This window comes from Candoia aspera, chromosome 3 (genome assembly GCF_035149785.1).
Source record: "Candoia aspera isolate rCanAsp1 chromosome 3, rCanAsp1.hap2, whole genome shotgun sequence".
Classification (NCBI taxonomy): Eukaryota; Metazoa; Chordata; class Lepidosauria; order Squamata; family Boidae; genus Candoia; species Candoia aspera.
The window spans coordinates 141040822-141065909 of record NC_086155.1 but is presented as its reverse complement, the minus strand read 5'-3'; the positions used below and the strand labels follow the sequence as shown (position 1 = coordinate 141065909).

Below are 25088 nucleotides of genomic sequence, written 5' to 3'. Positions count from 1 at the left end.
GTGCAATAGAAATTGAACCAGGACTGAAGCTCCCCAAACCCAAAATGTATGCTATGTCTTTGAAAGAGCAGAAAGTGCTACGAAAGTTCATAGACAAGAATCTGGCAAGGGGATTTATTCACCCAGCCAATTCTCCCTTGGCTGTGCTGGTGCTTTTCCAAACAAAGAAAGATGGGTCTTTGAGATTATGCACTGATTACAGAGGCCTGAATGGCATTTGCAGTTCAAACCAGTATCCTTTGCCCCTAATGAAGGACTTATTGTCTCATTTGTCAAAGGGGAAGACAGCTTTTAATTGCCCTTTGGGGAGCTATGAGTACCTGGTTCTCCCGTTTGGGTTGAAGGGGGGTCCTGGAGTACTCATGCAGTTGATAAATGAGGTGTTATATGAACATTTGTACGAAGGTTTTTTGGTGTATCTCGATGTCAATTTAATCTATACAGAAAGTGAACAAGAGGACATCCCACTGGTGCGCAAAGTGCTGGAAAAATTGAGGGATGCTAAGTTGTATGCTAAACTGTCTAAGTGTGAATTCCATAAGAACCAACTGGATTATTTGAGGTATAGGGTGTCTGAAAAGGGCATTGAGAAGGATCCCACTAAAGTCACAGATGTGTTAGAATGGGCAGCCCCTAAACCTAGGGGACAATCACAAAGTTTCCTAGGGTTCACAAATTTTTACCGCCAGTTCATCCCGCAATTTGCGCAAATTGCATTGTTATTTGTTTAGTCGCTTCCGACTCTTCGTGACTTCATGAACCAGCCCACGCCAGAGCTTCCTGTCGGTCGTCAACACCCCCAACTCCCCCAGGGACGGGTCCGTCACCTCTAGAATATCATCCATCCATCTTGCCCTTGGTCGGCCCCTCTTCCTTTTGCCCTCCACTCTCCCTAGCATCAGCATCTTCTCCAGGGTGTCCTGTCTTCTCATTATGTGGTCAAAGTATTTCAGTTTTGCCTTTAATATCATTCCCTCAAGTGAGCAGTCTGGCTTTATTTCCTGGAGGATGGACTGGTTTGATCTTCTTGCAGTCCAAGGCACTCTCAGAATTTTCCTCCAACACCACAGTTCAAAAGCATCGATCTTCCTTCTCTCAGCCTTCCTTACGGTCCAGCTCTCGCAGCCATACGTTACTACGGGGAACACCATTGCTTTAACTATGCGGACCTTTGTTGTCAGTGTAATGTCTCTGCTCTTAACTATTTTATCGAGATTTGTCATTGCTCTTCTCCCAAGGATTAAGCGTCTTCTGATTTCCTGACTGCACTCAGCATCTGCAGTAATCTTTGCACCTAGAAATACAAAGTCTTTCACTGCTTCTACATTTTCTCCCTCTATTTGCCAGTTATCCATCAGGCTGGTTGCCATAATCTTGGTTTTTTTGAAGTTTAGCTGCAAGCCAGCTTTTGCACTTTCTTCTTTCACCTTCATCATAAGGCTCCTCAGCTCTTCGCTTTCAGCCATCAAAGTGGTATCATCTGCATATCTGAGATTGTTAATGTTTCCTCCAGCGATTTTAACTCCAGCCTTGGATTCCTCAAGCCCAGCATGTCGCATGATGTCTTCTGTGTACAAGTTGAATAGGTAGGGTGACAGTATACAGCCCTGCTGTACTCCTTTCCCAATCTTAAACCAGTCCGTTGTTCCGTGGTCTGTTCTTACCGTTGCTACTTGGTCGTTATACAGATTCTTCAGGAGGCATACAAGATGACTTGGTATCCCCATACCACTAAGAACTTGCCACAATTTGTTATGGTCCACACAGTCAAAGGCTTTACAATAGTCAATAAAACAGAAATAGATGTTTTTCTGAAACTCCCTGGCTTTTTCCATTATCCAGAGGATATTGGCAATTTGGTCCCGAGTTCCTCTGCCTTTTCTAAACCCAGCTTGGACTGAATCTGGCAATTCTCTCTCCATGAATTGCTGAAGTCTACCTTACAGGATCTTGAGCATTACCTTACTGGCATGTGAAATGAGTGCCACTGTTCGATAGTTTGAACGTTCTTTCGTGTTTCCTTTTGGTATGGGGATATAAGTTGATTTTTTCCAGTCTGATGGCCATTCTTGTGTTTTCCAAATTTGCTGGCATATAGCATGCATTACCTTGACAGCGTCATCTCACAAGATTTTGAACAGTTCAGCTGGGATGCCATCGTCTCCTGCTGCCTTGCTATTAGCAATGCTTCTTAAGGCCCATTCAACCTCACCCTTCAGGATGTCTGGCTCTAGCTCCCTGACCACACCGTCAAAGCTATCCCCGATATTGTTATCCTTCCTATACAGGTCTTCCGTATATTCTTGCCACCTTTTCTTGATCTCTTCTTCTTCTGTTAGGTCCTTGCCATCTTTGTTTTTGATCATACCCATTTTGGCTTGGAATTTACCTCCGATGGTTCTAATTTTCTGGAAGAGGTCTCTTGTCCTTCCTATTCTATTGTCTTCTTCCACTTCCATGCATTGCTTGTTTAAAAATAATTCCTTATCTCTTCTGGCTAACCTCTGGAATTTTGCATTTAATTGGGCATATCTCCCCCTATCACTGTTGCCTTTTGCTTTCCTTCTTTCTTGGGCTACTTCTAGTGTCTCAGCAGACAGCCATTTTGCCTTCTTGGTTTTCTCTTTCTTTGGGATGTATTTTCTTGCCGCCTCCTGAACAATGTTGCGAACTTCTGTCCATAGTTCTTCCGGGACCCTATCTACTAAGTCCAGTCCCTTAAATCTATTCTTCATCTCCCCTGCATATTCCTTAGGGATATTAGTGAGCTCATATCTAGTTGATCTGTGGGTCTTCCCTAATCTCTTTAGTCTGATCCTAAATTGTGCAATAAGAAGTTCGTGATCTGAACTACAGTCAGCTCCAGGTCTTGTTTTTACTGACTGTATAGATGTCCGCCATCTTTGGCTGCAAAGGATGTAGTCAATCTGATTGCATTACCACTGAGTTATTAAAGACGAAAGGGATCGGAGAAGCAAAAAAGACTAAAAGCCCTGGGGCGTTGCTAAAGTGGACTCCCGAATGCCAGGCAGCATTTGACAATTTAAAGCAGTTGTTCACTGCTGAACGAATCCTGTGTCATCCCGATCCCACTAAACCCTTTGTCATTCAGGCTGTTCTGACACGCAGGAACCACGCCGAGGTGAGGAATAGGTCTCTAGTGTTTTATTATTGCTACAGTAGACAGAAACTCCTAACAAACTGAAGAAGCGTGAGACAACCCATACAGATAAACCCCAAAAGTCAAGGCGGGTCTGTTCTGTGTCTCTTTGAATGACAGCTCAAATTCTCTCTACAATGCATGCATCTTCCCCCCTGGATAGGGGCCCCCTCCTGCTCACCATCAGTGCTCATGACACAGGCTGATGCATCAGATGTCACAATTGGAACAGTGTTGTTGCAGGAAACTGTAAAGGGGGAGTTGCAGCCATGTGCCTATTTGTCAAAGAAGTTTAGTAAAATAGAACGCAGGTGGCATGTTTGGGAAAAGGAAGCATTTGCTGTGCGCTGGGCTCTGTTAACTTGGAGACACCTATTGGAGGGGGCTGCACAACCTTTTGAAGTGTGGACTGATCATAAGAATTTGGAAGCTTTAAAAACAAGGCAGCGACTAACTGCCAAGCAAATACGGTGGGCACAGTTTTTCGGCAGATTCAATTTCACTTTGAAGTATCTCCCTGGGGGGAAAAACTTTTTGGCAGATGCACTGTCATGCCTTCCCCAACATACTAGCCAAAAGGAAGAGGTAGTAGACACTGTATTTCCTAAGCAACAACTGGGCTTGGTAGTTACAAGGAGGCAGGCGAAGGAGACAACAACGAAACCGAATGTGTCTGGTGACGTAAAACAGAACCTAATTAAGGAACTTCAGAACGATCCCTGGCTGCGCACTAATAAAGATTCCCTTACAGAAAGAGAGGAACTCTGGTGGTTGGAAAGTAAGATTTATGTACCTGCAACCTTTCGAAGGGACATATTGTTACGCAGCCATGATGCCAAGTCAGCTGGGCATTTTGGGTTGGTAAAGACTTCGCATTTAATTCACAAACAATTTTGGTGGCCTAACATGAGACAAGATGTAAAGGACTATGTGGCCAGCTGCCCAGATTGTGCAGTCTCTAAAAAGAAAGGAGGGAAGCCACAAGGGTTGCTGCAGCCAGTAGCTAATCCCACCACACCCTGGAAAGAGATTGCAATGGACTTTATAGGGGAGTTGCCAGAAAGCAGAAAGAAAACTGTGATTTGGGTAGTAACTGATCTGTTCTCTAAGCATGCACATTTTATCCCCTGTGCAGGTATGCCAACTGCAAAAAGCTAGCAAAGCTCTTTATTCAGCACATGTACCACCTACATGGCATACCCAATAGGATTGTGAGTGATCGTGGGGCCCAGTATACTTCCCAATTTTGGAGATCATTTATAAGAGAGGTGGGGTCTACCCAAGCCTTATCATCTTCGCATCATCGGGAATTGGCCGGAGCTTGTGAATGATTAAACTCTACTTTAGAGCAATTCTTAAGATGTTACATAAGTTACCAACAAGATAACTGGGTGGATTTATTGCCCTTTGCTGAGGTTGCTTACAATAATTCTATTCACCAAAGTACAGGACTGTCTCCTTTCCAAGTAGTATATGGCCAAGACTTTGTACCCATCCCCGAACTACCACAGCAACTATCTGTATCCCATGCTGCTAGTGAGTGGATGAAACAGATATGTGCCCAATGGCCAGTAATTCAAACAACCCTTGAAAAGGTCAAGGAAAGTTACAGAAAATACGCTGACAACAAAAGGTCTCCAGAATGGAAATTTAAGGTGGGAGAGAAAGTATATTTGTCTACAAAAAAATTAAGATCATTGCAGCAGTCTAAAAATACACTGACAACTAAAGGTCTTCAGAATGGAAATTTAAGGTGGGAGAGAAAGTATATTTGTCTACAAAAAATTTAGGATCATTGCAGCAGTCTAAAAAACTAGGCCTGAAGTTTGTGGGACCCTTTGAAATTGAACAAATCATCAACCCAGTAACTGTGAGGCTAAAACTCCCAAAAAATCTGAAAAGGATCCATCCTGTCTCTCATTGCAGCCTTCTGAAACATCTGCATGAAGCTACTCAGGGGCATCCTGAAACCCCAGCACCATCTCCCCTCATTAACAATGGAGAACAGCATTTCGAAGTGAAAGAAATTTTAGATTCCAGGAAACATCGGGGCAAACTTCAATATCTAATCCAGTGGAAACATTTTCGGGACCATGAGTGGGTGGATAGCTGTCATGTGAGGGCTCCAGATCTCGTAAACAAGTTTCATGCAAAGTATCCTAGCACGTCTAAACCTTGTTTTACTTGATAATTTCTTTGTATTAATTGTATTAGATACCTTTCTTTTTCAGGAGATGCAGTATGTCAGAACCCACAATCAAAGAGTTGTTCGATCTGTTGATTGTGTTCTCTGCCATTGAAGCAACAAATCTCAAGCTCCAGATAGGGGGGGAAAAGTTGTTGAGAGTGAGAAGAAATCCAAGGTCGTACCAGCCAGACAGGAGTGGAATGCTGGACTGTTAAGGGAAAGGGGGGGGGGAGTGTGGAGGAGCCTATGTGACGTGCCTATGCGTCTTTTATCAGGTAGCTGTGTGAGAACTTTTTTAGTTGTGGCTTTTTGCTTAACATCTGTACACATCATCAATACATCTGAAATCTGCATTTCATCTGGATGCACAAGTCAGAATTTTATTGAGTCAACTGTGTCAGAACTTTACACTGATCATTTATGCAATTAGGCACAGAATTATGCCATTACAAGCATGGCTTGTAAAATAAAAGAATCTTACATATATGCGTTATACTCTTTCTGTAAGCCTCTGTTGCTGTAAGTCAGATTTATCACAGAGAAGTACTGTATATTATTACAATTCATCCTCAAGGGCTGAGTCTTTCCTATGTACACATAGATTATAAATCTCTATACTGTATACAGTTGAAGGCAGGGATATATCCCATAATTACGCATTGTAAAATAGATGTAAAACGTGGGTGTGGAATTTACTATACTGGAAAATTATTTTTCACGCTTCTGATACTTAAGACTGACAGAAAAAAAACATGAAATTTATATGGGCTATACCTAGTGATCTTCAGCAAAGGATCGTTACCTTGTCGTGGTGCTGGAGCTTGAGCACCTCAATGATGCCATGAGCTAAACCGTGAAGGGCCACCCAAGACGGGAAGGTCATGACAGAGAGGTCAGACTAAATGCGATCCCTGGGGAAGGTAATGGCAACCCACCTCAGTATTCTTGCCGTGAAAACTAAATGGATCAGTACAACCAGAGATATGTCGGTATACCATCGGAAGATGAGACCCCCAGGTCGGAAGATGGTCAAAATGCTACTGGGGAGGAACAGAGGATGAGCTCAACTAGCCCCAGACGTGATGACGCAGCTAGCTCAAAGCCGAAAGGACGGCTAGCAGCCGACGGTGCTGGTGGTGAACGGCGAATCCGATATTCTAAGGATCAACACACCATCGGAACCTGGAATGTAAGATCTATGAGCCAGGGCAAATTGGATGTGGTTATTGGTGAGATGTCAAGATTAAAGATAGACATTCTGGGCATCAGTGAACTGAAATGGACTGGAATGGGCCACTTCACATCAAATGACCACCAGATCTACTACTGTGGACAAGAGGACCACAGAAGAAATGGAGTAGCCTTCATAATTAATAGTAAAGTGGCTAAAGCAGTGCTTGGATACAACCCAAAAAACGACAGAATGATCTCAATTCGAATTCAGGGCAAGCCATCTAACATCACAGTGATCCAAATATACGCCCCAACCACAAATGCTGAAGAAGCTGAAGTAGAGCAGTTCTATGAGGATCTGCAGCACCTACTGGACAACACGCCTAAAAGAGATGTTATTTTCATCACAGGAGACTGGAATGCTAAGGTGGGCAGTCAAATGACACCTCGAATTACAGGTAAGTATGGCCTGGGAGAACAAAACGAAGCAGGACATAGGCTGATAGAATTTTGCCAAGACAATTCACTCTGCATAACAAACACTCTCTTCCAACAACCTAAGAGACGGCTTTATACATGGACTTCACCAGATGGACAACATCGAAATCAGATTGATTACATCCTTTGCAGCCAAAGGTGGCGGACATCTGTACAGTCGGTAAAAACAAGGCCTGGAGCTGACTGTAGTTCAGATCACGAACTTCTTCTTGCACAATTTAGGATCAGACTAAAGAGATTAGGGAAGACCCACAGATCAGCTAGATATGAGCTCACTAATATTCCTAAGGAATATGCAGTGGAGGTGAAGAATAGATTTAAGGGACTGGACTTAGTAGATAGGGTCCCGGAAGAACTCTGGACAGAAGTTGGCAGCATTGTTCAGGAGGCGGCAACAAAATACATCCCAAAGAAAGAGAAAACCAAGAAGGCAAAATGGCTGTCTGCTGAGACACTAGAAGTAGCCCAAGAAAGAAGGAAAGCAAAAGGCAACAGTGATAGGGGGAGATATGCCCAATTAAATGCAAAATTCCAGAGGTTAGCCAGAAGAGATAAGGAATTATTTTTAAACAAGCAATGCGCGGAAGTGGAAGAAGACAATAGAATAGGAAGGACAAGAGACCTCTTCCAGAAAATTAGAAACATTGGAGGTAAATTCCAGGCAAAAATGGGTATGATCAAAAACAAAGATGGCAAGGACCTAACAGAAGAAGAAGAGATCAAGAAAAGGTGGCAGGAATATACAGAAAACCTGTATAGGAAGGATAACAATATCGGGGATAGCTTTGACGGTGTGGTCGGTGAGCTAGAGCCAGACATCCTGAAGAGTGAGGTTGAGTGGGCCTTAAGAAGCATTGCTAATAACAAGGCAACAGGAGACGACGGCATCCCAGCTGAACTGTTCAAAATCTTGCAAGATGATGCTGTCAAGGTAATGCATGCTATATGCCAGCAAATTTGGAAAACACAAGAATGGCCATCAGACTGGAAAAAATCAACTTATATCCCCATACCAAAAAAGGGAAACACTAAAGAATGTTCAAACTATCGAACAGTGGCACTCATTTCACATGCCAGTAAGGTAATGCTCAAGATCCTGCAAGGTAGACTTCAGCAGTTCATGGAGCGAGAATTGCCAGATGTACAAGCTGGGTTTAGAAAAGGCAGAGGAACTAGAGACCAAATTGCCAATATCCGCTGGATAATGGAAAAAGCCAGGGAGTTTCAGAAAAACATCTATTTCTGTTTTATTGACTATTCTAAAGCCTTTGACTGTGTGGACCATAACAAATTGTGGCAAGTTCTTAGTGGTATGGGGATACCAAGTCATCTTGTATGCCTCCTGAGGAATCTGTATAACGACCAAGTAGCAACAGTAAGAACAGACCACGGAACAACAGACTGGTTTAAGATTGGGAAAGGAGTACGGCAGGGCTGTATACTCTCACCCTACCTATTCAACTTGTATGCAGAACACATCATGCGACAAGCTGGCCTTGAGGAATCCAAGGCTGGAGTTAAAATCTCTGGAAGAAACATTAACAATCTCAGATATGCAGATGATACCACTTTGATGGCTGAAAATGAAGAGGAACTGAGGAGCCTTATGATGAAGGTGAAAGAAGAAAGTGCAAAAGCTGGTTTGCAGCTAAACCTCAAAAAAACCAAGATTATGGCAACCAGCTTGATTGATAACTGGCAAATAGAGGGAGAAAATGTAGAAGCAGTGAAAGACTTTGTATTCCTAGGTGCAAAGATTACTGCAGATGCTGACTGCAGTCAGGAAATCAGAAGACGCTTAATCCTTGGAAGAAGAGCAATGACAAATCTCGATAAAATAGTTAAGAGCAGAGACATCACACTGACAACAAAGGCCCGCATAGTTAAAGCAATGGTGTTCCCTGTAGTAACATATGGCTGCGAGAGCTGGACCATAAGGAAGGCTGAGCGAAGGAAGATCGATGCTTTTGAACTGTGGTGTTGGAGGAAAATTCTGAGAGTGTCTTGGACTGCAAGAAGATCCAACCAGTCCATCCTCCAGGAAATAAAGCCAGACTGCTCACTGGAGGGAATGATATTAAAGGCAAAACTGAAATACTTTGGCCACATAATGAGAAGACAGGACACCCTGGAGAAGATGCTGATGCTAGGGAGAATGGAAGGCAAAAGGAAGAGGGGCCGACCAAGGGCAAGATGGATGGATGATATTCTAGAGGTGACGGACTCGTCCCTGGGGGAGCTGGGGGTGTTGACGACTGACAGGAAGCTCTGGCGTGGGCTGGTCCATGAAGTCACGAAGAGTCGGAAGCGACTAAACGAATAAACAACAACAATACCTAGTGATGCTAGATTGGGTAAGTGGAGGATTTCTTCTCTAGAAATCAAGAGATACAACTTCTAGAACTATTTGCCACATTACTAGTAGTGGCACAATAAATTATGCCAAATATTTTGATCAACTATTAGCATTCATACAGATAGGCCAATTCAGCTTTTCTTGCAGCAAAACCTATGTATGTATTACTCCTCTTCCTCAGTGCAGTATGTGTGTGTGTGTGTGTGTGTATGTGTGTGTGTGTGTGTACATACAAATATACATACATACATACATACTGGATAAGATTATCATACTGAGAGAAAACCAAATTGTACTTTACCCTCTCTTCCCTCCACAACCCATTTTCCTTCTCTATGATATTTTCAGTGTATATTTAAGCTACCCTTGGAGGATTGTTTAAGAGCAGGATAAAAATGCTAAAAAGAAATAATGAATAAAGCATATTTAGCTATATCCTTATTCCTAATGATTATCTATATTGCAGATGGTGTAATATCCACTTCAACTAGGTATCATGTGTTGGAAACCGAACCCATCCATGCAGCACTTCCAATTAATGTCCCATTCCTGCGTATGTGAATAGTGTATTACTTTGATTAACAACAGGAAAACTCCCAGAAATCCTAGTCAATATGGCCCATGCTGGCTGAGAATTCAGAGAGTTGTATTCCCAACATATCTGGAATATGTTAGATGGGGAAGGCATTTAATCATACATATTTTTATTTATTGTGTAATTCATCCACAAATATTTAGTTATACTAGCGATAGGAAATTCTGCTGCTGTTCAGTGAAACAATCACTGGCCTAAATATGGACAGAAGTAAAATTTTACTTGACTCACTACTTTGCCCCATATTAACTAGATACAATAACTGAGATCAATGTACTGGGCAATTATCCAAAATGTTTTGGCTCCTCTATGCAAATCATGGTTAATCAAAATACTCATACACAGGCATTGAATGCATAGGGGAAAATGTGTTTTCAAACTAGGCTAACCACATATTAAATATAGATTTTTAAATTCCAATTTTTTGACAAGAATCACATTTGTTCTACTCTGTGCCACTATATTTATTCACTGTATTTATCCTGACATGTTACAGAGAAGGTATGATTGTGTCCATTTTAGCAGTATCAACTACAGCAGGGTTTCTCAACCAGGGTTCTGTGGCACCCTAAGGTTCCACGAGAGGTCACTAGGGGTTCCCTGGGAGATCATGATTTATTTAAAAAATTATTTCGAATTCAGGCAACTTCACATTAAAGAGGTAAGTTTCATTCTTTATTTTTAGTTTAGGAACACTGTTAGTGCATATATACAGGCTTACACATGAAACAAATATAATAATTTTGTAACTTCTGGCCTATATTTGAGCCTGAACGCGCAGGGGTTCCCCGAGGCCTGAAAAATATTTCAAGGGTTCCTCCAGGGTCAAAAGATTGAGAAAGGCTGCACAAGAACGTTGGAGCTAGAAAAGAATGCAGTTCAGAAACATGTTAATTCAGTAAGATGCCCATCTGTCCCACTTAAAAGGACAATTCTCTATTTGAATGGCTATCCTTGTTTCCTCCAACTTGGGGTCCATCCAGATATGTGGATTTTAACTTCCAGAATTCCCAGAAATGACCATGCCCACACATACAGGACAACTAGCTTTTAGAAAGCTGAGTTATCCGGGACAGGCTGGCTGAAAGAATGAATCATCAGAAAACTCAGCATATGCAATCAAAATGCACTACAACTAAGACTAAGCTGAAAGTACTCACATTCTGGATAATAATTTTTATAGTCAAAACAAATCCATCTCTACAGACTTGAGCAGAACTTTTAAAATGGATATTTTTTAAATTTATATTGATTTCTTCTTTCTTCTTTTCCGTTTTCTACTGCAATCTTCTAGCCCTTACTGGTATCATGTACATAATCCTGATTGACAGTAAATCACATCTTCAAATTATTTACTACTTAATCCTAATGGGTTTTGATCAGCACAAGGATAGTCCAGGGAAAAGAAAAGCAGCAGCTGTTGACATATGGAAACTATAACACTAAATATAATTTTTAGAAGACCAATATTTAGAAGGTAATGTTCTCTTTAAAAAAAAACAAAACTATACTGGCTCCCTCAAGCAGCCCCAGAATGAAAATGAGAAAATATTAGATACAGTTCCTTTTTTTTGCGGGGGGGGGGGGACTTGAAAGAAGACATCAGTCATAAGAAATGCTGTGTGTTCTTTGCATTGCATGTCAAATGTTTGTGTCAAGGAAAACTAAATACTGCAATCTACATAAATATGCAAATAAACCAGATTATGTATTCCATTTATTTTCCGTAACTAATTTAGTGAGCCAAGAAGCCACGTGTTGCTGATGACCTTACCAATCCTATGGAATTACTCTGAAGTAAATCTCACTGAGGAAACTTAGTATGTTTTTCGCATAATATCCCATCCTGAGCTGGCATAGAGTTCACATACACCAACAATCACATAGTATAGCCAAATATAAAGGCAACCCTAAGAATTGGTACTGTAATAACAGAAACAGAAATTCTAGGATGTATGGGAATGACACATTTGTCTTGTGTAGATATTTTTAAATCCAGAATCACAAAGCAATGGATAAACATGTCACTAAATATTCTATTAACAATATAGATACCTTCCATCTATACTTCCAATAATTCTGAGAGTGAGATCTCAAATTAATTTTGGTGATCAAAAAGTTCCTTTTCCATAAACCTGAGCAAGCTTTTTTAAATAAATATTTTATTAATTTATACTGAAACCTTCTGTTCTTTTCAATTTTCCATTGAATCCTGTAATCTTACAAAACTAAGGACCATTCATCAATAACAAGATGAAATAAACAGCTTTGTAATAAAAGAAAAAACAACCAATTCCCAACATGGATATACTTGGACCTGAATATTATAAAAAAGAAATGATACTATATCTATGTCAATTACGTAACAATGTATTTTTCTTAAAACATAATTTCTTTAAAGTCAGTTGCTTTAATAATTGTTATTGCAAACTGAAGATAAATCAATTATATCTACATGCACCAACAGTAATTAGCATGTACAAAATTTTTCTGAAGAAGGATATCAAACAATGATGCCCACATCACTCATTTTATGTAATCTTACTAAAGAAATGTTAGCATGGAACAGAAAGAAAAATGAACATATTCAAGTTCTTAATAATAAAATAAAATACCATGCTAACTAATTTGGCAATAACATTCTTATTTTTCTTTAAAATCCAATTAGGTGTATATCTCAACTGCATTTGAATTAATCAAGTTTCATGCAGTTAATTTAATCAAGCTTAGAAATTAATTCTGATAAATCATCTGCCCTAAGTAATATTAATAAGAATCTCAGAAACTGCTCCAAAAAAGTATGTGACTTCACAATTAGCCCAGGTGGATTTAGATATTTAGAAGTAATTATTACCAAAGGTTGATGCAATTTGTAATTGTAATCCTCTTCTGCATAAAATTAAAATGAAATTTAAGTCATGACAATATTTTTCATTAAAACTGCTTTGTAGAATAGTTGCAATTAAAAATTCCTATTATTCCTCAAGGGGTTTTGGTTTGGTTTGATTTTGATTTCAAACCTTTCAGATTTATTATCTGCTATCTAGTTTCATATATAGAGAATAAATATGTCTTCATTTATACATAATTATAAAAAACTAAGGACAAGGAATGCAAGATAAAAAACCTTGATTAATATTTATGTACACAAATTTGAAATATTATTTCATTGGTACAAAATTAAGTTAGACTACTTATTGGTTAGGATAATACCATGCCTCTTTGACAATAATAGAAACTAATAGCCAGTATCTCAAAGTCAACTTTCTCCAGAAATTTGGAAAAAAGTTGGAAACAATTTTTGGCTCCTGATTTACCTCCCTTTTTCCAATTCTTAGAACCTTCACTTTTTTATGTTGACAATAAATTCATTCAATTCAAGAAGTAATGAGAGCTGTATAGAATGTGGCATTTAATAATGGGTAGTAATCATGTGACTAATTGTATTATTCAAAAGGAATGATCACAATTACTGACAATGAGTCAGATTCAATCATTTTTTTTGTAAAGGGACAGACCATTAAATATTTGAAAACGTTAGTTATCATCTTTAAATAATAGCAAGGGAATCTCATCAAGTTACATTAAATTTTCACACTAAGTACAACTGAGTCTCTCAAAAGTCTTCAAAAAACTCTCTGAAGTAATGATCTGAGTTTTAAATTTGATGAACCTTGCAGAATTCTCTGTGGCATTATTTGTAAATCTATTTCAACAGGCCATCAGGAACTGAGATACTCCATAGAAGGCATTATACTCTATAAACATTACATTTCTAGATTGGGCTGGCAGAGGTATAAACAAATGGGCACATATCAGTAATTCTGATGGCACCAACCAATAAATAGGTATGTGCATTAAATGGAAAATGTGTTTTGTTTCAAATCTGAAACAAACACATCACATTCCAATAAGTCCTGCTGAATAATTCCAGACTGGATGCAGTTTAGCAGAAACTCAGGAACTTTTTTGCTGTTCCAGGTTTTGGTCAAAAGAAAAACCACTGAGATCCTAAAGTAAATTTATGGGATAAGTAGGAAAGGCTCTCTTTTCCTCCTGTCAGTAGCTCCCAGTGTATCCCACCAGCCTACCCACTCCCATCTTCCCAATGACTTGCCCTCTGTCACTGCTAATGCCCCTGCAAAGCCTATCAAACGTGTTCGTCTCAGCCCCTCCCCCGCAAATCTCCCTCACCTGACTCCCCTCACTTACCACTGACAACATATTGGCACTCCCTATTCTTTCTAGTACCTTCCCTCTTCCCCTGAGAATGACAGAATGCCACATTCCAATTGTTAATGGGCAGGTTTTCTCTACTGAGGTTCCTACACTCTGGAGTGCTCTCACACCAGTAGTTCATGTACTGCTATATCTTTAGATACCTGTAGAAGAGCTTCTTCTTTATCCAGGCCTCCCCTGTATGAACATCAAATGTTTTTTTTCATTTCTGCCCTTGTCTTCCTTCCTCTCTCCTTTTCATTGCATTGTTGCTTTTATAGAGTTTAATGTGTATTTGCAAACTCCTTTAAGATGCCTTTGTAACTCTCTTTCTCTCACATACAACACTCACAAACTTTAGATGTCATTGTCATGGCATTATCTAAGAAAGATTCCTTAGATCAGCAAAGCTAGTCAAGCAATCCCATTCCAAGCCATCTAAACAATCTTAGGCTAAGGCGGACCTGGACAAAATCAGTCCACCTTAGCCTAAGATTGTCTGAGCAAGACTCTGATTCAGACTCCCAGTACAGTCACTCAACCCACATGAATGGTGGCTGAAGTACTCAGTTACAAAAGAGAGCCCCTTTGAAATACAGGTATACTACCAACTGGAAACCATTCCTTTACAACTTAATAATGAATTTGTATCATATTGAACAGTTCAGTTTCCCTATGGAGAGAGTCCGTATTTCAGTTTTACAGGATACCTAAATTAGAACTATTAGCAAAATGGATTGAATTTACTACAGCACATAATCTTATCAGTGATTTATACTGTGTTGACTATGGTTCCTAATACTCATGTTTAGCTTAGATCTTAATAGCAATTTTTAATCTTTCAAAACAATAAATTCAGTTATTCATAATTAACTGATATATTTGAAAAACTATAATCTCTATGACATTTTAAAAATTTTGTTTATTCATTTATATTTTATTCCATTATCTTTTTTCTTGTTCATTTCTGTTTATTACTCTGTTTGCATATTTCAAATGTCTCATAATAGTAAAAAAAGAAATACAGATATACTACAGAGTAACTCAACTATATGACGTCAGTATGTAAATATAAAGTATACTGAGTGAGCCCCAGTATAAAGCTCCAATAATGTCTAGGGCTTGTGACCCTATATGATCAAATACCCTTGCAGCTTGAATATTTGGTAGACGTTTACTTTTGTTTTCTCTACCTGAATGATGGACACTCTCTACAGCTTTAAGGGTTTGGTACTGATTCCTGGACTGACTTATTACTCTTATGTGCGTCTATCTGTTGACAAGTATCATTTTTGGAATCAGAATTTGGATTATGTACTATGCTTTTGCCTCTCCCAATTCCTATTCCTGACCCAGAACAGTCATGTAGTAAATTTAGCATCAGATATTCATATTATATATTCTCATGATACTAATTATCACTTTTATTAAAAACCAGTATAATAAATTCAATTTGTCCAAAAGGACAACCGTGGATTTAAGGTACTTCTCCAAAAGGTAATTACATTAACCAGACACAAAATTCTTATATAATGCCCAGTTCCCCTACATCTCCAGCTGAAACCAATCCTGGAGAAAATTTGTGCTGAATAAAATGATTATTAACTAAATAACAACTGATTAAAATAATTTGCTCATGAACTAGGACATCCTATTGTAAAATTGAAGGATTCCTTATTTGTATGCATTGAATTAAATAAATAAGTAACACACACACACACACAGAGTACATACATACATACATACTTACACACATATGCATCCAACAGAAATAGCAAAAAAGAAGAAACAGTGGAGAAAGGATGAGGGTAAAGGCTAGCCAGAAAGGGAGGAAAGAAAAAGTATGTGCACGAAACAGAACAGGATGGAGATGAAACAAAAAGAAGTGGCAACTGGACAAAGAAAGAAAGAAAAGAGACAGCTTGTGGAATGCCTAATAGCCAATGTATTCTAATAAATTCCAGTGAATACAATGACTTTTCCTCACAGATATATATGCTTCAAAAGTTAAAAATGTTCTCAAGTTGAGCTTGATTCCTGGTTTCCATAACCACACCCATAAAGTTTTCTTGTCGGCAATAAGTTCACTACAGCCAACTCCCCAGGAATTTCCTAGTGGTCTTCCATCCAAATACTAAGCAGGCTTAACCAACCTAGACGAAGTTGGCCAGGATGCTTACTTTAATCATCATGAAATCTGCAATAGTCTAATCCAAGGGAGAGTGAGATGAAAGCAAGCTAACCCCACCTGCCTTTCACTGAAGGAGAAGCCAGAGTCACTGCTTCTTCCTCACTGGGAGTGAGGACTCTGAGAAGAAAAAAATACAAGTATAGGGTCCACTGATATAGGCAACTTTCACTCTGCAGGCACCATGCATTTTTCCAGAGTCTCAAACTGTGCCCCACATTACTCCTTTTCCCCTCTCATATTCCTTTCATGTAAATATTTGACAGATTATCAAGAAAAAAGGTGAAGAGCGTACTAAACAAGACTATATAACGGCAATAATTCATCACCCCACTATATAAACATCTGCAATTACTTAAAAAAATTACTTACATAAAGAAAGATGAGCCTCATTAAATGCGGAAAATTTCTATGTTTGGGCTCTCATTAACACTGGGTATACATATGGCATTTCAAAAATAAGTATAAACTTGTAAGAACACTATATGTAATTTCTGAAGATGACATTTATGTTTACAAATAACTATTCTTTGTTTTATACCTCTTTCAGTTTTAATCTGAGCATACCTAACAAAAGTTACATAACCCAGGTTATAAATCTGCTACATTTTTAGTGTACTATTTAATAAATCCAGTATCTATAACATGAGTTTTACCAGCTTTGAACTGGGCAGATTGCTACAGAAATAATGTTGGAGTAAAGAGGGGCAATTAATCAAAAAGATGAAGGATATATGCTCTTTCCAGCAAATTAAGTAACTTTACTTTTCATCAAACTACTAACAAATCAAGTCAGAATTCTTATATAATCCAAAATATTAACACGAAATAAAGTTGGGTAACAATCCAGGTTAAGAGGGGAACCTATTTAACCTTTACTTCAGTTAATACTAGTCCTAGAACTATGCTTAAGACATCAGAGGCAGGTGGGGGGTAGAAATGGGACAATTTCATTTAGAGGAGATGAATGCACATCACTCCTGATCTCTTAATCAAAGAAATGATGAGTTAATATCTGCGCAAACCTTGTATATATTTATTTTTTAGATTCAGTTCCTCTTATGTTGCCATAGCTAGTTTTAGTGCAGCTGCTTTACAGAAACATCTATGTTTTGTCCTTTCATCAAAATATTGTTGATTCCATGAAGCACCTACCATTTTGTAAAGGAATGTTTCAACCATGCTACTGAGTATTGGATATTTCATTTGACACTTCCAAGAGTCCACTATCATGATTACTGCTGCTATGAGCACATAAATGTCTACGTTGAATTATGTTCCATAAGAATAGATAGATAGCAGTGGACATGCTGCAGGTCCCATCACTTAAGCAATGTCATCTTGTGGGACCTAGGAAATGTGCCTTCTCTGTCATGGTGCCTGCCCTCTGGAATGATATTCCCTCAGATATCCAGATGGCTCCCATCCTGATGATGTTCAGGAAACTATTAAAGACTTGGCTATTCTTCCAGGCTCTGCAGCCGAGGAAAGTTTGAGCCCCTGGTGGATGGCTTTATTTTGGTTATTGGTTATATATTGTTTCTGGGACCATTCATTATTCTTTTTGGGGAGTTGTATTTTTTTAACTGTAAGCTGCCCAGGGTCATTGGGAGCTGGACAGCCACTACACTATCGAATAAATAAATAAATCTTCTCACATATTTTTTCAGCTTGAGAAAACATCTATTTGTTGATGCAAATATGATCCAGATACTACACACCTTTAGTATGGTTAACCTTGATTTGGGGAAACTGTACTGTAAAGTAGCACAAATGGCCTTAATATTTCATCTCACTTTTTTAACAAATTCAAATTCAAGTGGGGAATTTAAGAGGAGTTACATATCTCATTCTGCAAATTTAAATGTTCAAAGAATATATAGCTCTTTCCAGAATCACCTGGCTTTTTCTGCAAAACTTATGCTTCTCATGAAATGTGATCATCCTTCTTAATCAGCAATGTAATTAAGCAGTATTAGTTAATACCTTAATATGCAGAGCATTATGAAGTTCTTCCCAAATACAAATCTGTTGTCTTTTAAAAAAGCTACTTAAATACTTTAAACCTAGAATTTCCCCATTTAAGGTAAGTGTAGCCAATGTAGTTATTAAATACCTTAAGTAAGTTGTTCTCCCATTTGCTTGAGTAGACCAATGTATCAGATTTGAAGCTTATTGCTTGAGTATAAGATGATTTTTCATCTTTCTGTTTTGAATTCAAGAGAGAAAGCGCAACCTTTGTTGGCAAACCAAGTGGGTTGGGATTGCTGGGACTGATAGACCAGGAAGAATAAGCTGAAGACTGTTGGCCATGTTGTAATAGATGTACTGGTTTCCTTTTTAACAGGTAACACCATGTAAAGTTTGTTGCTGTCTTTAGGCTTGGAAAAGATAATCTCTGTATATCACCTGCATTTACAGCAGAAAAAGTAGCTCCAGAGTTTGCTTGGCTGTGGATATTGGGTTTCTTGTTTTCATTAAATCCTGGGGACATCCTTTCTTGACTGTCCCCTAGATTTTTTAGAAATAAAGGAGTGTTCAGTGGAAGAGACTGATGAGGCCTTCTGCCTGAAAAATCTGTGGTTCCAGAAGTTGCTAGGTTATCTTGTTCTAAGGATTCTTTTACAAATGAATAACCTTTAGATTGAGAAGATTCAGGTGAACCAGACAACAGGACATCTGATGAATTACTGGCTCCACCACTTTCATCCTCCTCCTGATCCAATGGGAAACTTTCAAGGGGCTCAGTGGTACAGCTTTGCCGTACTAAAAGTGGCTTCTTTTGCTTATTAGGTTCATTTGGTTTAATGTTCAGTGGATGCAATGAAACAGCACCTGTGATAGAAACAGCTCCACTTTCATCTTTAACACGTTTCTGATTTTTTTCCATGGCAATGTCTAAACTATTGGCTGGGGAAAGCATGCGTTTACTTGAAGCTGTGGCTTCCTGTTGAGGAAAAAGTCCACCAACTGGCACTTTCTGGATCAGATTTAAAGATCCTAATGAAACTGAAGTCTTGCTTTCTGTCTCATAAATCAAGTTCTCAAACAAAGGTGCTGGCTGTGAACACGGCAAACACCTCAGATTATCTTTGTGGGATTTTGGCATCAAAGTCTGATCTTTAGCTACTGTCACTGATGCAGTATTTAGTTTGCAAAGAGACTGGCTTACCTGATTCTGGGTAACTAGAATTTGAGGAATGGGTGCAACAGAAGCTAAGCCATAAGAAGGAATATTACTGTGAATACGCACAGGAACAACAAAAGGTTCAGCTTGATAGACTGGACCACTGTTGTTACCAGGAACCATTTGTTGCAAAGGCTGAGCTACATATGGCTTGGACATGTTATTATTTAATTTAGTAAATATTTCTAATGAAGCCCCAGCATGTTCTATGCCAGTTGTTCCTGGAAGACCTGAAGGGTATTGCTGTTCTACATGCAAGGCTTTAATCTGAAGTTGATATTTAGGTGCAAAACAATCCTCTTGCTTACAATGCTGGCTAGCAACCATGCTTAGATTTTTCTGAGTTCCTAGTGCTGATCCTTTAAGAGATGCTTGGGAATTCCGACACAGTGAAGACTGCTGATCATGGTGATTTAGACTAGATCCTACAGACTGTTCAGTGGAGGGAAGGTTAAGAAAGTTGTTGCTCTTTACTGACTCCTGCAAAGTCTTGGTATAATTTTGTGGGTGCTGAGAATCTGAAGAAATATCCTCAAAAGGTGTCTCAGAACTTTGCAACCTATGAAAAGACACTGTTGAAGTATCTGATGCAGGAGCTGTTTGCAAGGAAGCATGTGATACAGTGTCAGGCAGATTCTTTTCTGGAGCAATGTTTAAAGAGATCTGTCTTACAAGAGGTCCCCTCCTCCTTTCTAAAAGAGGTACATGTCCAGTGCCACCACTACTAGAAGTCAATTTGGAAGAGGATCTCTCTTTAAGTGAGACAGGTTTTGATGCAGTCACACTTCCATAATCAAAGCTCTTGCTCCTGTACTCAGGTACTTCCATGGAAGGCTGGGTGCAATTAATTTGTTCAGAAGCAGCACGTCGCATTTCTCTGCAAGGAGGACCAGGCACACTAAGTGTATTTGAACAGGGAGGAATTGTAAGGAATTCCAAGGTTTTATTAACAGGTTCTACTTTAGAAACATTCTCATTCTTAGAGACTTCATCTTTATCAAAAGATGCTGAGAAGCTAGATGCACGTGATAAACTACTTTCCCGACTCAAACTTCTAGAAAGTGTAGATTCAAAGCTTGAATCAGCAGATGAATGCTCAATTTCAGCCAAACGAATTCTTTTCTTTTTTGGTGGAAGTTTTTCTGAGGGGAGCTTTGATAGTGTTTCACTTCGTTGAGGCCAGTTAAATTTTTCTGTCTTCTCAAGATCACTGCATTGGCATTCCTGGTCTCTATCTGGCTCTTCTGTAACCAGTATTTCAGGAACTTGTATGTTATGTTGGCGAACAAGTCTTAGTGGTTGAACTGGTGCATTCCTTTCATTAGGAGAAACTCTACATTCATGATGAATTTGAATTCTTGTTGCTCCTGCTGCCTGAAGACTTTGGGAAGTACTCAAGAGTGGATGTTTCTCCTCTTTAATTACATTATTCAAGGAATGGAACTTCTCAGGCTTGTTTGCTGGGAAAGAAATAGGTGATATTCTATCAAAAGAATCTGATTTTTCAAATGAACTAGGTCTGCTTAGGGAATTTGTGTGCTGAATCACAGAAATCCCAGCTCCTTGTCTTTTCAGCTCATTTTTTTCATGCACAGTTGGAACAGTGTGATTCTTCCCATGCAGCAACATTTTTGGCTCTGTGGCTTGCTCTGAGATTTGAGTCTCTGGTTCATCTTGTGCCAGTTTCTGAACTGAAGTGTTGTGTGAATCTAGGATAACAGCATGTTTAGAGACAGCGTTTCCTAGTTTATTTTGGCTCTGTACTTCCACTATATTCTTTGACAGGCTACTAGTATCATTTGTTGGTGCTTCATCATCCTCATCTCCAACACTTTTCATTTTCCTTCTTTTTCTTATCTGAGATGTCTGCTCCCACACACCAGTTGAAGTTGCTACTCGATAATGAAGTATTTGTGGTTGTGTACTGTTCACAATAGTTTTATGTTCAGAATCTCGAATAGCTGCCTTAGTTTTTGGTCCATGCAACTCTGAACAGTAAAACTTTTTGTGGTTCTCAAAATTTTCCAGTTTTCTATATCTATTTCTGCAAGTCTCACACTCAAACATTATTCCTCGGCCTTGATGTGACTTTTTAATTTTATCCAAATTTGAGCCTTGTACAAATGACTTGCTTCTTGCCATTAAGAATTCATTTGATACACTGCATCCATAACTTTCATCTACAGATCGTGCTGGTCCAAATGTGTGCCCTTCACTGGATGAAGAATCTTCTATTGCTGTTTGCCGAACAAGTGTGCGAGTATGTCCAGCTTGGAGCTGTGGAGTGGCCGGTCCTGGCACAAAGACATCATCATACAAAGAGGCAATTTTATCATCAAAAGACTGACTTCCGCGCAGGGGATGTGGGGGAGGTATTACATTGGTAGGTATAGCTGAATAACTGGTAGTAGGCATAGAATTACTTCTGGTTATAGGTAAACAGTCAAGGGTTGGTACAGACAAGAGAAAAACCTGCTTTGACTTTTCAGTTGGTGTAAAAGGAGACTTTGGTATATCAGAACTTGAGCTAGTTCTTCTACCCATTGGTTTCAGGTCAAACTGGAAGGAATCTTTAAAAATATAGGACTTCGGAGAATCAATACTGCCTCTTCTAGAAAGGGATGTTCTTCGTGGTTTCACACTATCCAATTGTTTGTCATCCACTACTGCCTCATTATCAGATATTAATTTTGAAATGCGTTCTTCAAGGGTTTTTGTGGCCAAAGGTGGTCTCATCTGACCAGATGAAAGAAAAGACTTGTCAGCACAAGTAGTCTGTGCAACAGTTACCACTGTGGTACTCATTCGTGGCCCACAAACTTTACTTAGGTCTTTTTCAGTTGTGGGAGGCCCCTTCAAAAATGGAGCTGGTGAACTCATGGTCTGGTCTGCACTTTCTGAACGTGAGAAATAGCCTGAATCAGTGCTACCTAAGCTTCTAGGACTCAGGAGACATTTTCCTTGTTGTTCTTGAGAACAATCTGTTGCCTGCTGTCTTTGTAACTGTGCGTGTATTGTTGCCCCTAAGGGGGTCCCAGGCTGTTCCTCAGAAATATCTACTTGTTTTTTCTGGTGTTGGTTTGTATCAAACTCTTTTATCAAGTCACTGTAAGTTATATCTGATTTCACATTTGCGACTGTAGAGTTGGGGACTGTTACTTTGGGACAATCACATTGTAAAGGAGACATATTTATAGGGTAAACAATTACCTTAGGTAAAGCTGTCCTTGCTTGAATAGCTGACTCCCGAAATGAGGAACTGCCTACCATATATTCTGGGTTGCTTAATGAGATGGGATTACCTTTGCGTAATGATTCAGAATTAGAAGGGATTTTCACTACATGAGTAGGTTCCAGATCTAATGATCCTTGATCATCTTGCCTCTCATCAGCCGTGCCTTCATCATCACTGTCACCACTTTCTTCTACATCTGAATGAATGCTAAGTGCTTTATCTGATTCATGGGAGAGAAACAGCCCAGAAGAGTCTGGCTGGAGGACAAGTCCAAGCTTGATAGCATGGGCATGAGATTTCTTGTGCTTGTACAAATTGCTTTTAGTCTTAAAAGAAAATCCACAGGTCTCACAAGGATATGGCCGTTCTCCTGTGTGGGAGCGAATGTGCTTTAGAAGAACGCTGGGCTTAGCACATGCCCTGTTACAATACTCACAGACATATTTCCCCATTTTCTTAGGCTTCTGGACTTTTAGAAGGTTACATATCTGTTCTGGACCATGGGTGACAACTGAGGCTATCTGGGCTGAATTGTACAAGGGAGCTATAGGTATTTGGGCAGTGGAGCTGGGTAATGGAGCTGTATTAATTGACAAAGGAGAAGATGATTTTGCTACTAGGTGATTTTGACAAAAAGCCTGAGTAACAGAAGACTGTGGGGTTACTGAAGAAGTTACAGCTGTACTGTATATATGTTGGAGTTTGAGATTTTCCTGATTCTGTTGATGTACCACAGAACTAATGAAATTTGGGCATGCAGTTACTTGTTGATTGTGTTGTCCAGCTTTTGCAGGAACTTGTTCTTTTAAGTGAGCAGCTGAATGCATATGTGCTTGAGAAGTCTTCCCTGATGTTGTTACATGCACAGTCTGTGATGTGCAAGCATAAAACTGAGATCCAGCTACATTTTTTTGCTGTAATGAAGCATCATGACTTTGGGCACTCAGTGTATTGGATGCAAGAGAGGAAGAAGTGTTTACAGTTCTGTTTGGTCTCAGTTTATCAATCTGCATTCCAGTAGAAGGGCACTCTTGTGCTAAAGTGTTCAGTTCAGGCTCCATAGCTTTCAGTAAGACATCAAATGCAGTATTTGTACAGGAGGATGAATTACTACAATCAACGAAGCTAATACATTCATTGTTGTTTATCTTGGATGTATTTGAACAGCTAGTGGAACCTTTCTTCACTGGTAAATTTAGCTGAGTTGAACTGTATTCTTCTACTGACCATTTATTTAAGTCCAAGGATTGAGGTAACAGAGACGGTTTTGCATGTAGTAATGTCTCAGCTGTGGATATTTTAATAGCTACCTCATTATTAAATGTTCCCACAATTTGTTTATTTTGTTTCCCATTTTGTGGAGCCAAACGATGAGGTTCTTTTAATAGCTCTGAAGTATCAGGAAGAATTTTAGATGATGATGAAAGGTCTTCTACTTTTTCTTTAGATTTTGCCTGAGCTGGCGTTCTCAAAGGTGATTTTGGTATTTTTGTCTGATGATTCTCAGTTACAACCTTTTTACGCTTCACACCTTTAACTGTGTCTGTGCTCCCTCTTGTAATAGCCTCGGAGATGTCTGCCCAAATACAAAGAAATAAAATCACATGTTGATTGTGTAAACATTAACAGTTTAATTTACAAACCAATTTCAACACATACAATGTTGAGCTCTTTTTAATCCCTACATTTTAGAACTGGCAACTACTAAATGTAGTAATAAAAAACTCATACTAACTTGCCCAGGTTCACCTGAGCTGTTCATCCTTCAGCAGAGTGAGTCCAACATAACATTTCAGGAATTTGGACAATTTTAGAGTCTTCACTGTCATATAATTTGTTTGAATTCTACAAAATATTAAAGTTCTTTTATATATGATACTGAACAAAGACAAGATATGTATCAGTACCTGTTATTCCACTCTTATAATGGTCATCATTTATTACTCCTTTGCAACCCACTTGCATAACTAATTAACAAACAAGCAAATAAATGAAAATGGTATATAAGTGTTTATGCACAGTTAATTGTGGTCCACCAAAACTTTATGTTTTGGGGGCAACAGATTAATAATGCTATGTCTCTGGATACTGAATTTAATATGAACATAATTAAAATGAAGTTTGACTCAACAATATTCCATAATATGCTCTGTATTTATTTATATAACTCTGGGCAGCTCACAATCCAAACCCGCCCCCCAGCATAAAACTACAAAACTACACACATATATAACAAACATAGAATGCAAAATACAAAAGCTGAAGTCCTTGTCATTCAACAACATTGACC

General features: G+C 39.0%; 1 protein-coding gene across 1 annotated transcript in view; it reads right to left on the bottom strand.

The window, feature by feature from the left end:
* The window catches only part of HIVEP1 (HIVEP zinc finger 1), a 99845-nt gene that overhangs the window by 21629 nt on the left and 53128 nt on the right, over positions 1 to 25088 (bottom strand). The window contains exon 4 of the mRNA XM_063298896.1: positions 18493 to 24374. Within this exon, the coding sequence (XP_063154966.1) occupies positions 18493 to 24374 (5882 nt within the window). The remainder of the gene's footprint in view (positions 1 to 18492; positions 24375 to 25088) is intronic.